The 14,843-nt window shown below is 47.7% G+C and overlaps 1 protein-coding gene across 1 annotated transcript in view; it reads right to left on the reverse strand.

The window, feature by feature from the left end:
• The window catches only part of PATL2 (PAT1 homolog 2), a 28,507-nt gene that overhangs the window by 655 nt on the left and 13,009 nt on the right, over positions 1-14,843 (reverse strand). Inside the window, exons 9-18 of the mRNA XM_060260082.1 lie at positions 14,551-14,631; positions 12,872-13,013; positions 9,198-9,315; positions 8,804-8,901; positions 8,397-8,441; positions 7,147-7,295; positions 5,994-6,153; positions 4,898-5,038; positions 4,079-4,176; positions 2,897-3,058 (exon numbers count right to left, since the gene is read on the reverse strand). Of these exons, the coding sequence (XP_060116065.1) occupies positions 2,905-3,058; positions 4,079-4,176; positions 4,898-5,038; positions 5,994-6,153; positions 7,147-7,295; positions 8,397-8,441; positions 8,804-8,901; positions 9,198-9,315; positions 12,872-13,013; positions 14,551-14,631 (1,186 nt within the window). The 3' untranslated portion in view covers positions 2,897-2,904. The remainder of the gene's footprint in view (positions 1-2,896; positions 3,059-4,078; positions 4,177-4,897; positions 5,039-5,993; positions 6,154-7,146; positions 7,296-8,396; positions 8,442-8,803; positions 8,902-9,197; positions 9,316-12,871; positions 13,014-14,550; positions 14,632-14,843) is intronic.

The raw sequence follows: 14,843 nt of genomic DNA on the forward strand, positions 1-14,843 counted from the left end.
AGGGCTTTTTTTGAGCAGGAACACAATTCTGGCTGGTTTGGCACCAGGCGTGTGGCCTAGTATGCAAATTCCTACTGGGCTTTTTCTTTTAAAAGCCCTGTGTCAAACAATGGCACTGTCAGGGGGTGTGGCCTAATATGCAAATGAGTTCCTGCTGGGCCTTTTCCGACAAAAAAGGCCCCAATTAGAGGTACAAAATATATTGTTATCAGCTTGATTAGAGGGGGAGAAATGCTTGGGTGCAGAAAATTAGCATCAGTAGGGAGATAAAAATCCTATGTCCCTATTCAGTCCTGGTGTCAGGGGTGTCCCACTGTTCTGAATTTGTGAATTAACTCAAGGTCAGCAACCTCACATTGTAGTTTCCCTTTGAAATTTCTTTGTTTGAGAACTTCCACTTTTAGAACAGAAGTCAAATGACCTGGAAGATTATAATGCTCTCCCACTGGCTTTTGAGTACTGTGTTTTTTTAATGTTGGGTTTATGTCCATTTATTCTTTCGTGTAAGGAGGGAATGACCTGTTCGTCCGATGTAGAGAGCGGAAGGGCCTTGCTGACATTGGACAGCATATATAACACTGGAAGATGAACAAGTGAATGAGCTGAGATGGAACAGCAACATGTTCCAGTGGTTGCACTGTCAAGAGTGGATATGGGACAGAGCTGCTATAACACTGGAAGATGAACAAGTGAATGAGCTGAGATGGAACAGCAACATGGTCCAGTGGTTGCACTGTCAAGAGTGGATATGGGACAGAGCTGCTATCTTGGTCTGTGTTGCAGGCCCTGGTCCATAACCAGGCAAGTAACTCAGAAGCTGAAGGCAGGCAGGGGGTCCCACTGCTCTGAGGGACCATCACAAAGCAGCCAGCCAAGTATGTTGTTAAGATGGACTGCAGAGCAGAGCAAACAGCTCCCACAGCAATCCCTACATGGTGCAGCATTTTACAGATCACTGTTGCATGAACAAAAACTAAAGTTCCTCTACCTGCTTTGGCCACCCAATGAGAAGGGAGCACTCACTGGAGAAGACCCTGATGCCGGGAAAGACAGAGGCAAAAGAAGAAGGGGACGGCAAAAGATGAAATGGCTGGACAGAGTTACTGATGTAACTAACATGAATTTGAGCAAAAGACAGGAGGGCCTGGCGTGACTTGGTCCATGGGATTGCAAAGAGTCAGGCTCGACTGTGCGACTGAACAACCACCAAACATGCTTTTTACCCCTTTCATGAATCAAGCTTACAGTGGTGAAGGGTGTTTGTGTGCTCATAATGGGCACCATACAAGGTACTTCAACACATTAAGTTATTTTTAACTGAATCAGACCTTTGATCCATCCGAGTCAGTACTGTCGTCTCAGACTGGCAATAGCTGTCCAAGGGTCTCAGGCGGAAGTCCTTGGAGATGCTGGGGATTGAACCTGGAACTGTCTCCATGCAAAGCAAAGGCTCTACCACTGAGCCACAGTTCCCCGCTCCCTTGAGTTATCACTTTCCCCACCCCTGCCTGCTCTAGGCAAAAATCCTCAGCAGAACCCACAAGATTTAGACAGCAATGCCTGTAGCTCTGGAGCAGCCAGTGTTTACACAAGTTTCTTCCTTCCTAGTCGAGTACCAAAAGAAAGTCTACCGAAAAAGGAATGTGATTTAGATGGAATCTCCTGGGCAGGAAGGGAACTGTCCTTTCAAGATGGATGCATCACTCCTCAGGTCAAAAGGGCACTGAATGCAGTCAGCAATAAGAGAAAAATTAACCACGATCTATTGGCTGTGCCACAGCCAAATGAAGCACGTAAGGACCAGAGGAAAGATGATGAACAAGCACACACAGGTCAACTGCAAATAGGAAGCTTCAGGGAAGGAACAGGCTTGCTAGAAAGCCGGAAAAGAAACAGCCCACCTGCACAGCACTGTGGAGTGCAGCCCTCTTTCATGTTGCTACGAAAACAACCTGAACCCTAGAACCAAGCACTGGATCAGGTGGGTAAAGCAAGAGGATATAGTTTAAGACAATAGAACAGGGGTTCCCAAACTTTTTAATTCTGTGGGGACCTTTGGAATTCTGAGAGAGGGTGCACAGCAAAACCACAAAATGGCTGCCATGGGAGGTGGAGCCACACACAGAGGAGGCCCAAATGCAAGGGTCAGCAGGAAAAAATTGCACTGTGAAAGAGGAGTGTTTGAGAATAAAATTAGTATTGCAGTGGCAGCTGCTGCCAAAATAATATTAATTTACTATGCACATCCAATCGGATCTCCGGTGACCAATCAGAAGCTCTGGTGGGCAGGAGCCACTCCTGGCCCCGTCCACTTTCTAAAAACATTTGGCAGAAATCACATTGGGTATCCCTGCTTTAAGCCATGCCAGCAAAGAAAACCAAGACGAGTCAGAAAGAGGCATTTGGCAGGAGATACAAACACAAACATACCAAGCTCAATTTCTATACTGAGATGGAAAAGAAGCTACCTGCAGCTACAGCCATCCAATCATGCTAGAGAGATTTACAACAAGCATTATGGCCTCTATAAGGTATATAGACCAGGGGTGGCCAAACTGTGGCCTGGGAGCCACATGTGGAACTTTCACACATACTGTGTGGCTCTCAAAGCCCCCACCCGCCCCATCGGCTAGCTTGGAGAAAGCATTTCTTTCTTTAAATCACTTCTCCAAGCCAAGCCAGCAGCTTGGAAAAGGCATCTAAAGTTAAAGTTGCTTTCTTTCAACCTCCCTCTCCATTTATTGTCCTTCCTTCCAACATCTGATGTTCATGTCTTGCGGTTCTCAAACATTTGATGTTTATTCTATGTGGCTCTTACCCTTAGGCAAGTTTGGCCACCCCTGGTATAGACATGCACCCTTATCTACTCCACGCCACCCTACCCATCTGGCCATACCCAATACTCTATTCCATCTTGACATCCAGACGATTCACCGTCTCTTTGTCCACATAGCGGCAGAACAGAAAATGAAGATTGGTGGGCATGTAAAGGGGCTCCACTATGTTGGCCTTGGACACTTGAGAGAGCTCCCTAGCAACAAGGAGCACTGTATCCAACCTATGAAAGGAAGGGAGATGCAACCATAAGAGATATTATACTGCTGCAGTCCTCAGTCTTTTTACGCCTGTGGGGCACCTTTGGAATTCCAACACAGGGCAGATAGCACAGTCACAAAATGGATGCTGTGGGAGGCAGAGCCAGCCACAAAATCTCAGAGAACAAGGTTATATATAGTTCTAATCAGGGCTTTTTTTCTGTAGCAGGAGCTCCTTTGCATATTAGGCCACACAGCCCTGACGTAGCCAATCCTCCAAGAGCTTACAGGGCCTACTGTAAGCTCCAGGAGGATTGGCTACATCAGAGGTGTGTGGCCTAATATGCAAAGGAGTTCCTGCTACAAAAAATGTCCTTGTAGCTCCAACATCTCAGACAGAAACTCTGTTCCAACAGGATGCCTTCTTATCCGCACAGCCAATCAGAAGCCCCCTGGAGAAAAGCCCTACAAAGTCCCACCCACTTTCTGAAAATGATTATTAGTCACTGGGAAAGGTGTTGGCAAGCACTGTGGCACCCACAGGCACCATGCAGGGAACCCGTGATCTATCCGATTAGACAGGGCCGGCTCACCCACTGGGCGGTTGCCTAGGGAGCCGGGAGGGGGGTGCCAAATCGGGCTTCCCCCCCTCCCAGTGTCCAAGACAACTGCCTAGTTTGCCTCTTCCCCCCTGCTGCCACCGCTGCCAGCCACAGACAGCCCCCTCCCTTCCGCTGTGCTCCACCCTCCCCCAAAGCTTGCCGCCACTGCCAGCCCCCTCCCTTCCCTTCGCCGCACTCTCCTCCCTCCTCAAAGCTCACTGCTGTTGCTGCTGCCAACCACCGCCAGCCTCTTCCCAGGCTCATTGCGCTTCGGGGGAGAGGGGAGGAGGGAGGGGGCGGGTGACAGAGACAGTGCTGCAGAGGGAGGGAGGCAGCGGGGGGTGCCAGGTAGGCAGCTTGCCTAGGGCGCCATGCACCCTAGGGCCAGCACTGGGATTAGAGGTTCTAGGACAGTGCCCATTCGCAGTCACGTGGCCTCACCATTTCTCAAAGTCTCCAATGCGGGGCTCTAGGGGCATGCTGGAGGAAAGACATCTCTCACCGTGGCTCAGCAGCAAATACAGGAGAGAGACAGCAAACTGTAGGGGATGAAGATAAGCCATTCACAGGAGGAAAGGAAGCACCGGGACCACCAGGGAGGTGGTTCACCCAGCATCAAGCATCCCAGATAATGTCCCTCTAACTCAGGGGCCAAAAACTTTGAGCAGGCAGGCACCTTTGGAATTCTGGCAGCATGGTGGACGCCCCCACAAAATGGCTGCTGCAGGAGGTGGAACCAGTCACAAAAATGGCTGCTGCAGCTTAACCTTCAGTTACACGGTGAAGATCCTTGTGCTATGGAGGCAGCTGCTGCCAAAGCAGCATTTTTTAAAACAAATCTGCACTGTCAATTAAATCTCCAATGGCAAAAGCCACCCTTGGCTACACCCACTTTCTCAAAACACTTGGCAGGCCCCAGGGAAGGTGTCTGTGGGCATCACAGCATGCACAAGCGCCACGTTGGGGACCTCTGCCCTGAATGCTGAGGTGGGCCACAAAGCATCCAGCCTCCAAGGGAGGCCTGATAAAGGCTAGTCTTTAAAACTGGTCCTGGAAAATCTGGAGGCTTTTTTTACTTTTTATTTTAAAAAAATTACCATTAACATCTGCCTGAAGAAGGGTTCCACTGAACTCAAAAGCTTGCACAATGTCTTAAAGCATCTGGGTTGGCCTCAGTAAGAGGTATTGGGGTATTTTGTTATCTCTTCCTGCACAAAACACTTGGCCGATATCCCCAGGGAAATCTAGGCCCCAACGCACCTTGTTCCCAAATATCATAGCAAGCGACTGCTTCACAGAATCCGGCTGCAGCCCGGTCAGCTCCTGAAGGATGTTCACCATCTCGCTGAAGGTGAGCTGTTCAACGACCTCGCCAAGGGGACCATATAGAATGGGCAGGGTCTACCATAACCACAAGACACAGTGGGTTAAGCAAGCAGGTATACATTCAAGGGGTAAACCCACTTCTCATACCCTTCAGATTTATATTCCATTTATGGTTCAGGGAGAAAAATATCAAAATGTAATTTTTTTTTACAAGTCTTCTCCCCATCTTTTAGCATCAACTGAACTGCAAACTTGTTAGAAACAGAAGACGACTGCAGCTTTATACCCCACCCTTCTCTCTGCATCAGAGACTCAGAGCAGCTTACAATCTCCAATATCTTCTCCCCGCACAACAGACACCCTGTGAGGTGGGTGGAGCTGAGAGAGTTCTTACAGCAGCTGCCCTTTCAAGGGCAACTCCCACGAGAGCTCTGGCTGACCCAAGGCCATTCCAGCAGCTCAAGTGGAGGAGTGGGGAATCAAACCCAGTTCTCCCAGATAAGAGTTTGCACACTTAACCACTACACCAAACTGGCTTCATATACTTCATATTATCCATCCTCCAGGGCTGTGCGAAGGCAGAGATTCTTTAAGAGCACATGCACTAAATTCCACGCCCAAAGACTCAGGTATATTTAAATAAAAACCCAGATCTCTAGCCCTCGTGGCTTCGAAGCGACACTAGAAGTGTCTACTGGAATTTGAGAACCGGAGGGGTGGTGGAATGTGATTTTTGGTATTCGGGAGTCAGGGCCTCTTGGCTCAACATATGGAGGGGCAAAGTCTGAAAAAAACAACAACTGCAGACTGAATTAGGCAAAAAACACTTCTGCAAATGTGCTAGACACAAAACTTAGCTTTTTTGCCTCGCATAAGAGTTCATTCTTTTGCACAAGCAGCTCTGTGTCTAGCCTCTGGATCTGATACTCAGCATCAAATAACCTCATATCAAAGCGGCCCACAGCACAAAGACCGTTTTGTCTTGTAAACAGTTGGCCCTTCAAGCCCCTCTGTTTCCCCAGACTAGTACCTCATCCAGTAGGTCCTTCTTTATAAGGAAAGGCAAGTGCTTTGTAACAGTGACCAGGACCTGCTTGGCCTGTTTTGGGGACAAGTGCGGCAACAGACGGGCCACCAGCCTCTTTCCTTTTCCCACCAGCAAGATTTGTAGGAACTCATCTTTCGTTTCCCTAAAAGAGACAACTAGTCCATCACATGCAAATGCTATACCGTGTCAAACCAAATCAAGAGTCTAAAACACAAGAGGGCCAGGAGCACATTCCAAATTCAACAAAAGACAATCCCACTAGACAAACTAAGTGATTGCCTAGGGCACTGGCCTTCTGGGGGCACTGAATTGGGTGCCTTCATGTGACTCAGTGAAATTATCAGTGTGAGGGGGGGAAGTGCCAGAAGTTAGCCTTGCCTAGGGTGCCAGACAAGCTAGGGACAGTCCCCTACATCAGTGGTCCCCAACCCCTGGTCCATGGACCAGTACTGGTCTGTGGCCTGTTAGCAACCAATTCGTAAGTTGTACAATTCTTTCATTATATATTGCAATGTAGTAATAAGACGACGACAACGACATGGGATTTATATTCTGCTCTCCACTCAAAATCTCAGAGTGGCTCACAATCTCCTTTATCTTCCTCCCCCACAACAGACGCCCTGTGAGGTGGGTGAGGCTGAGAGAGCTCTCCCCAGAAGCTGCCCTCTCAAGGGCAACTCCGCTAGAGCTATGGCTGACCCAAGGCCATTCCAGCAGCTGCAAGTGGAGGAGTGAGAAATCAAACCTGGTTCTCCCAGATATGAGTCCTCGCACACCAAAACAAAGTGCACAATTGTATCATCCCAAAACCATCGCCCCCCACCCCCTAGTCCGTGGAAAAATTGTCTTCCACAAAACTGGTCCCTTTTGGCACCTACATCATAGGTTGGCACCTACATCCTACTCTGGAATTCAGAGACCAGACTTAAAGCTGCAGCTCAGAAAGGGGGAGGGGACATCTCCTGACTTCTCCACTAGAGGGAGGCAGGACAGCGTGGATTTAAGCCTGCAAAAGGCTCTCCACCAACACGACCCAGGTTTCAGAGTACTCTTGAAGTTAATCTGACAGGCAGGAAGTCACTCAGTACAGCAGCTGCTTCAATCTTTCCCTCTGGACTCTTCCCCCACCACTCACTCTTTGTTGTTGCAGTCTTCAATTCTCAGAGTTTGATAGATGTGCCCCACCTCGTGAACCAGTTTATCACAGAAGTGAGAATGTTGTTCCTCTGGGGCCAGGACCAATTTCCGCTGAGTGTCCTCAATATCCAACAGTTGCAGGTACATCTGTTCCCAGGATGACATGGCTAATGTTAACAAAGGGTGGCAGATCTATAAGGCAACGTCCCAACCCTGCCTGCCTAAGGCATAGCTTTATCACCTCCTTTAAGGTGCTCCCTTCCTATGCGGTTTGTTAAAGATTCCATCCTCCACCTTATGTAGAATAATGACAAGGTAAACTGTTTTTATACCCACAAGTGATAAGATTTACAAGGCAAGTCCAGAATTTTGTGCTTCATAGGGAGTTCTTTTAATTTTGTCTGGAATCCAGTTGTATTATCCAATAATTTAAAACTGTTATGGGCCCAACCGTAGCCTTAATACAGAATAAAAGTGTACAATATACATAACTGTGACCCAAATGCTTCACTCAAATGGAAGATACAATCAGGTCAGAGTCAATGTACCATATTGCTACATACTGGCTCTGACTTGATTCTATAATCTGGACCAAAATAGGAAGGCTTATAATAGAAGATATTGGATTTATACCCCACCCTTCTCTCTGAATCAGACTGAGAGTGGCTTACAATTTCTTTCATCTTCCTCCCCCACAACAGACACCCTGTGAGGTAGGTGGGGCTGAGAGAGCTCTCACAGAAGCTGTCCTTTCAAGACAGCTCTGCAAGAACTATGGTTGACCCAAGACCATTCTAGCAACACATCTGTGTCCGAGTCACAACAGGTCCCACTTGTGTATACTGTACACTTTTATTCTGTATTGAAGGTACAATTGGGCCCATAATTGTTTAGCTATTTAATAAATACATTTATTTTGATAATATTTAAATTATAATTACTGGTTTTAGTCATTGGCTTTTTACTTTGGATATAACTAACCTTTCAGACATTGGATTCATTTGCTTGGGTTAAGCCCCCCCCCCCCTTTCCCCGCTCTCTCTCTGGAATCTGGCTGTGCCACTAAGCCACAAAGTTCTAGAGAAGGAGCATCCAGCTGCAGCATTTGTGGGACACTCAACCAATCTCCGGGGAGCCATTAGGGAATAAGGGACAGTCACAGTTGTAACAAACTTGATGTGAGCAGTAGCTGTGGACCACACATGCTCAGGCATCACTCACACACATCCCGACCCCCTCTGCTCTCACCTTCTCAATCTGATACAGCATTTGTACTCGCTGATTCCCAACAGCCTTCAAAGATGGGGGTGGGGGGAGAGAATAAAATTCAGTCAATATATAGAAACCAGATCTGGCTTAGCACTCCAAGATGCTATCCAAAAAAGCTTGGGAAGGCTTTGCAAAGCCATTTACAGAAATACCGTAGTTTGCAAATCTTGACCTTCTAGTGCTGTTTTCCCCCCTCAACAATAACAGAAGGGGGGAAGCTGATAAAAGACCCGGTACCAACCCCCAGCAGAAACCCAGCAACCCGCTATTGGCACAAGGGCCTCAGCTGCCTCCTATAAAGTGGTACAAACAGCCCCACTGAGCTAGCTGCCCACCCCCTTACTGTAGCTTCTGGATAAAACCAGTGAGGAATGACCAGTACAGACCTGCTCCAGTGGGATGTGATGTACAGCATCAATGGCCCTGCGAGGGCTATAGCACGTGGACACAGCCACCTGGCCCAAGGACCCTGGGATCCGCACCACTAGAGGAAGAAGCTATTGTCAGGATGAACCCATCTATGTTCCCTGAGCCAGATGGCCCAGGCTAGCCCCATCTTGTCAGCTCCTGGAAGCCAAGCAGGGTCAGCCCTGCTTAGTGCTTGAACAGGAGTCCATTAAGGGAGTCCAGGGTCACGACACAGAGGCAGGCAATGGCAAACCACCTCTGTTTGCCTCGCCGCAGGGGTGCCATAGATCAGCTGCAACACGACAGCACTTTCTACCCCCACCCCCATCTATATTGCCTACAGCCACTCCCCATTCCTTGCATGGGACTCACCTGATTCATATGTCTCCACTTTCTGGATATATGGTGTGACTAGCTTGGGGACTTCATGCTTGCACCTGCCCAGGAGTCCCTTCTCTGCCTGTTTATGCTCCAGCTTGCGATAATACTCCTGGGGGGGGGGGGAGGGGGGCAGGATAAGATAGCTCACTGCTGAAGGCAGGACAAGTAAACAGCACACCTGTTACTGCACTGTTTGCAGAAAAGACTGGTCAATGGGGTCTCTCGCTACCACTGCTGTTAACTTGTTGGTATTGACCTTTAAAGCCCTTTACGGTTGAGGGCCTGCCTATCTATGGGACCGCCTTTCTCCGCATGTTCCCCAGAGAGCACTGCGTTCAGGGATGCCAAACCTACTATCCATCCCCGAGCCAAAGGAGCCGCATCAGCTCAGGCCTTCTCGGTGGCAAGACCAGAAATGCGGAATGCCCACCTGGAGGCCATAAGGGCCCTGCGGGCTCTTTCTACCTTCCGCAGGGCCTGCAAAACTGAACTGTTTCGACAGGCCTTCGGCATCTAAACCGGGAGAGGACCGCCACCGCCACCCCACATTGCTGAAGAGCTACGGTTAGTATAAGGTCACCATCAGGATACGTGAGTCCGCCTATAGAATGTTTTTAAATTGTAATTGTATTTTATTGATTTTAAATTGTAATTATAACTGCCTGAATTGAATGGATTGTTAGCCGCCCTGAATCCACTTGTGGAGAGGGCGGGTTAGAAACTGAAAGCAATAAATACATTTTAATGATCGGACCAGGCTCAGTGACTCAAAAGGGCCAAGAGACCCCTTTAGAAAGTATTCTCAGCCTTCAGAGCAAACCGAGGCTTTCACACCATGCTGAAGCTTTTCAATACTAGAGAAGGTAGTAGAAGGAGACAGTAGAGAAGAAGTACTTTTCTCCCTTTCTCACAATACAAGAACTCGTGGGCATTCAATGAAATTGCTGAGCAGTCGGGTTAGAACTGATAAAAGGAAGTCCTTCACCCAAATGGGCAATTAACTCATGGAATTCACTGCCACAGGAGGTGGTGGCTGCAAGCTTCAAAAGCGGATTGGATAAGCATATGGATCAGAGGTCTATCAGTGGCTATTAGCCACAGTTTATTGTTGAAACTTTGGGGCAGTGATGCTCTGTATTCTTGTGCTAGGGGAGGGGTACAGTGGAAGGGCTTCTAGCCCCACTGGTGGACCTCCTGATGGCACTTGCGGTTTTTTGGCCACTGTTATGACACAGAGTGTTGGACTGGATGGGCCATTGGCCTGACCCAACATGGCTTCTCTTATGTTCTTATGATACAGACGCACAAAGTGTTGAGAACAAGAGCCAAAACGGTTGGTTGTGGTGGCAGGGGAGAAGAGGACTGAGGAAACAGCATGGAAGAAACAGTTTTTTTGGTATCAGAGCTCAATTTAAAGTATTGACTATCGCATAAAAAGCCCTTCACGGCCTTGGGCTCCCATTATCTACTAGCCCAGGGATGGCCAAACTTGCTTAACGTAAGAGACACATAGAATAAATGTCAGATGTTTGAGAGACGCAAGACACGAACATCAAATGTTTGAGAGACGCAAGGAAGGAAGGAAAGTAAATAGATGGGGGGAGGGAGAAGTGGAAAGAAAGCAACTTTTAACTTTAAATGTGTTCTCCAAGCCATCGGCTGGCTTGGCGAGGTGATTTAAAGAGAGAAATGCCTTCTCCAAGCTGGCCAACAGGGTAGTGGGGGCTTAGAGAGCCACACAATATGTGTGAAAGAGCCACATGTGGCTTCTGAGTCGCAGTTTGACCACCCCTGTCCTAGACTATCTCTCCCCCCCTGCTCCACCACGACACCTTCGCTCACCCAAGTAGGCCTTCTACAGGTGCCAACCTGCAAATGGGCAAAATCAACAAGTGTCCCTACACCTGTGATTCTCTGTTGTGGGTGCCACCTACAGGCTGGCCCGAGGAGGTCCAGAAGGCTCCCAATCTCTTGGCTTTCTGCACACGACGCAGAACTGAATTATTCAAGAATGCTTTTCTGCACAAGCTCTAGGGTACACCGCTGTACAAAATCTTTTTTCATTTACTTGGATAAATTATTAGGGACTGTGGTCTATATTACTGCATACAGTATGCTGCAAATTGGATCCTATTATGTAATTTTAAGAAGAGCCCAGTGGTGCAGAGTGGTAAGCTGCAGTCCAAGCTCTGTTCCTGACCTGAGTTCGATTCCAGGGAAGGTGGGTTCAGGTAGCCGGCTCAAGGTTGACTCAGCCTTCCATACTTCCGAGGTGGGTAAAATGAGTACCCAGCTTGCTGGGGGTAAAGGGTAGATAAATGGGGAAGACAATGGCAAACCACCCTGTAAAAAGTCCAGGAAAACATCCTGATGGGACGTCATCCATTGGGTTGGTAATGACTCAGTGCTTGCACACCTTTACCTTTTTTTACCTTTTATGTAATTTTGCACCATGTTAACGACCTATGCTTTGCTTCCGTTTCTGTTTTTGAGACCATGCTGGTTTCACAACCCTAATCCTATTTCATTGTTTATTGAATTTTCCATCTTTGTATTTTGCCTCGCTTTCTGTAATCTGCATTCAGCCCCAGGGAGAAAAGCAGACTATAAATAATGTAAATAAATAATTTGTATTCCCCCCCCCTCCCCAATAAACACCACACAGCTTTTCAGGGCCAAGTCTAACCCAGAAGAGTCAGGTTGAAATCCCTCGTCAACCATGAACCCTGCTGGATCATCTTGGCCCAATGATACTCACTCTCAGCCTAATCTAAATCACAAGGTCATATGGATATGCGTCAAACATGTGGCCCGGGGTGTCAAACATCCGGCCTGAGGGCCGAATCAGGCTCCTATCAGACCCCTGAGCAACTGGTTATTATCTGCTTCCTTCTTCCTCTCTCTTGCTTCCTTCTGCATTACAGCTTGCTTTGCAAGGCTTGCTCAACAACACAGGAGCTACAGAGCAAAGCCTCTGTTTTCCCCATCGGCAGAGACTCCTCCCTTGAGGAAGAAGGGGGGAGGAAGGAGAGCTTGCTTTGCCAAGCTCTCTCAATTGCACAGCAGAGCTACTGAGCCAAGCCTCTCTTCCTTCTACTGGCTGAGGCTCCTCCCCCTTCTGGCCCCCTGGGGAAGGAAGGAAAGAGCCAGAGCTTCCTGTGTCCAGTTCCCTGGATCCCATGGGAGAGATACAAAGAAAGCACCTTTAAGACCAACGAGTGCTAATGCTTTAAGCATGTTTTATTTTAAGTTTTTAAAAAAATATATATAGTTAATTGTGTTTGCCTGTGTCCTTTATAAAGTTTATATTTCTGCTACCTAATCTTAAATAGGTATACACACAGCCCAGCCCAACATGGCTCAGCCCAACAAGGTCTCATTTATGTCAGATCTGGCCCTCATAACAAATGAGTTTGACACCCCTGGAGCAGGGGATAACCAGGTATGCCACCTACAGCTCCTGGGGAGGATGCATTAAATTGTAATAAGCAAACCGCCAGGGAGAACCATTTATAATCTCTGGTGTAAATTAGTCTTAAACTTACAGTCACAAAACCCAAAGCAAAAACCTTACAGCTGCCACACTGAAGTTCCCTTCAGTCTCCAATTTTCCTACCTCTATCAACATCACCCAGATTATGAATTTTTACCTTTCCAGCTCTCACCTGATAGTAGTAGTCGTCCCTCTGGGGGTTTTCACTCTGTAGCTGCATCATCTGCACTTTTATTACCCAGTCCTTTTCCAGTGAAGTCATGAGGGCCCTATAAGGATCTGTCTCCGGAGGCTGAGGTTCCATAGAGGGGATTCTTTGAGAGAAAGAGAGAAAGACTAGCTCAGGAAAAAAAATTTGAGCCAATCTCCTGCTTCCATCGGGTTGGGCTCGATCCCACACAGAGTTAAAGGCAGCAAGGGACAGATTCACTTTTCTGCCACTGGCTCAGGTCACAACAAACCGCTTCAAAATAAATGGTTCTCCCCCCTCCCCTCAACATTTTCAATCATAATGTATACCTAAAATTTCAGAATGGCTCTTAAACCCAAATTCGATCAAGGATACACACTCAATCCCAGAACTGGGCCATTTTATCTACCATGTGAATGGTACCCTAGAACATGTTATTATGCCCTTTTCTCCCCGAAAGGATTTAAAAGCAGCTTACAAACACTTTTTTTCTCCCCCCTTCATACTCGCAACCACCATCCTGTGATGTAGGTTAGGCTGAGCAGCTTACTCCAGGTCACACAGTGAGCTCCCGTCGGGAAAATGGGGCTTCAAACCTGCGCCTCCCAGATTCCAGTCCAAAGTTCTACCACTACTTCATATAGACATTTAGCCACTTCTGGTTTGTTTTTTTTTAAAGAACTCAGCAGCAACTTAAAGGACAGAAAGTTTTCTTATGGGATAAAACTTGAACAAGCTCAAGCCTATTCCAAATATGCCTATTTAAACAGACAGTTGTGAAGAGTGGGGAGAGTTGCAAACAGTAACATTAGGAAACTTCTGTGCAAAATCATTCGTATCTTAGTGTTGTTTTTTTAAAAACAGAAGTGTCGTACTTCTTACATGTTGTGGCTAGGACTGTCAGCCACCTGGTGGCACCTGGAGATCTCCCACTATTACAATTGATCTCGATATGACCAAAATTAGTTCCCCTGGAGAAAATGGCTGCTTTGGAGAATGGACTTTGTGGTTATACACCAGGGGTGGCCAAACTTGCTTAACGCAAGAGCCACACAGAATAAATGTCAGTCATAATGTATACCTAAAATTTACCCTTTTCTCCCCAACAGGGTTAAAAAGCAGCTTTCAAACACTTTTTTTCCCTCCCCCTTCGTACTCGCAGCCACCATCCTGTGACGTAGGTTAGGCTGAGCAGCTTACTAGACATTTAGCCATTTCTGTTATGCTAAGCAAGCTCCTCCTAGCTAGCTGACAGGGCTGTGGGGGCTTCAAGAGCCACACAATATGTGTGAAAGAGCCACATGTGGCTCCCGAGCCAGTTGGCCAACCCTGTTATACACCCTGCTGAGGTCTCTCCCCGCCCCAAACTCCACCCCCCTACAAATCTCTAAGTATTTCACACCCCAGACCTGACAACCCTATTCATGGCCCACTGACACTAGTGACCGTCTCTTCCCTCCTCCCTTGCATGCGTATCTGCTCCCTAGTAAGGTTAAATGGGCCACCGGATGAAATGGATTCCATGTTGCAATAAAATCTGTAAAGCTCCCCAAGACTTCTGCAGCAAGCTGGCCCACCCGCTGGAACTTCAGCTGTACATGCTTCCCAAACACATGCCTATCTATCCAGATGCATTCCGCTTTCCCTTGAACTCCCCTCACCTCTGGTCTCCCCCTCGCTGTTGCCTTTGAGTCAGGATCCGCTGATGCAGGGGGTGCAGCTGAGTCATGGCATTGGCCAAGCTGTGAAAGAACAGGAGATGAGAATGAAGCAGTGGGAACCAATTCCCATCCTTTCCAGCAGCAGAGGAATAGGCCCAGGAGAGCAAAGAGCAGAGTGCCTTGGGCAGAAATATTCTTGAGCCTGCATCCCAAGAGAACCAGGGGTTTAAAAGGCCCTTCAAGTAGCAAAACACCTGCCTGGCCTGCATGGTTATTTTTTTTTAATTAAATTT

Source organism: Heteronotia binoei, chromosome 19, assembly GCF_032191835.1.
Source record: "Heteronotia binoei isolate CCM8104 ecotype False Entrance Well chromosome 19, APGP_CSIRO_Hbin_v1, whole genome shotgun sequence".
Taxonomy (NCBI): Eukaryota; Metazoa; Chordata; class Lepidosauria; order Squamata; family Gekkonidae; genus Heteronotia; species Heteronotia binoei.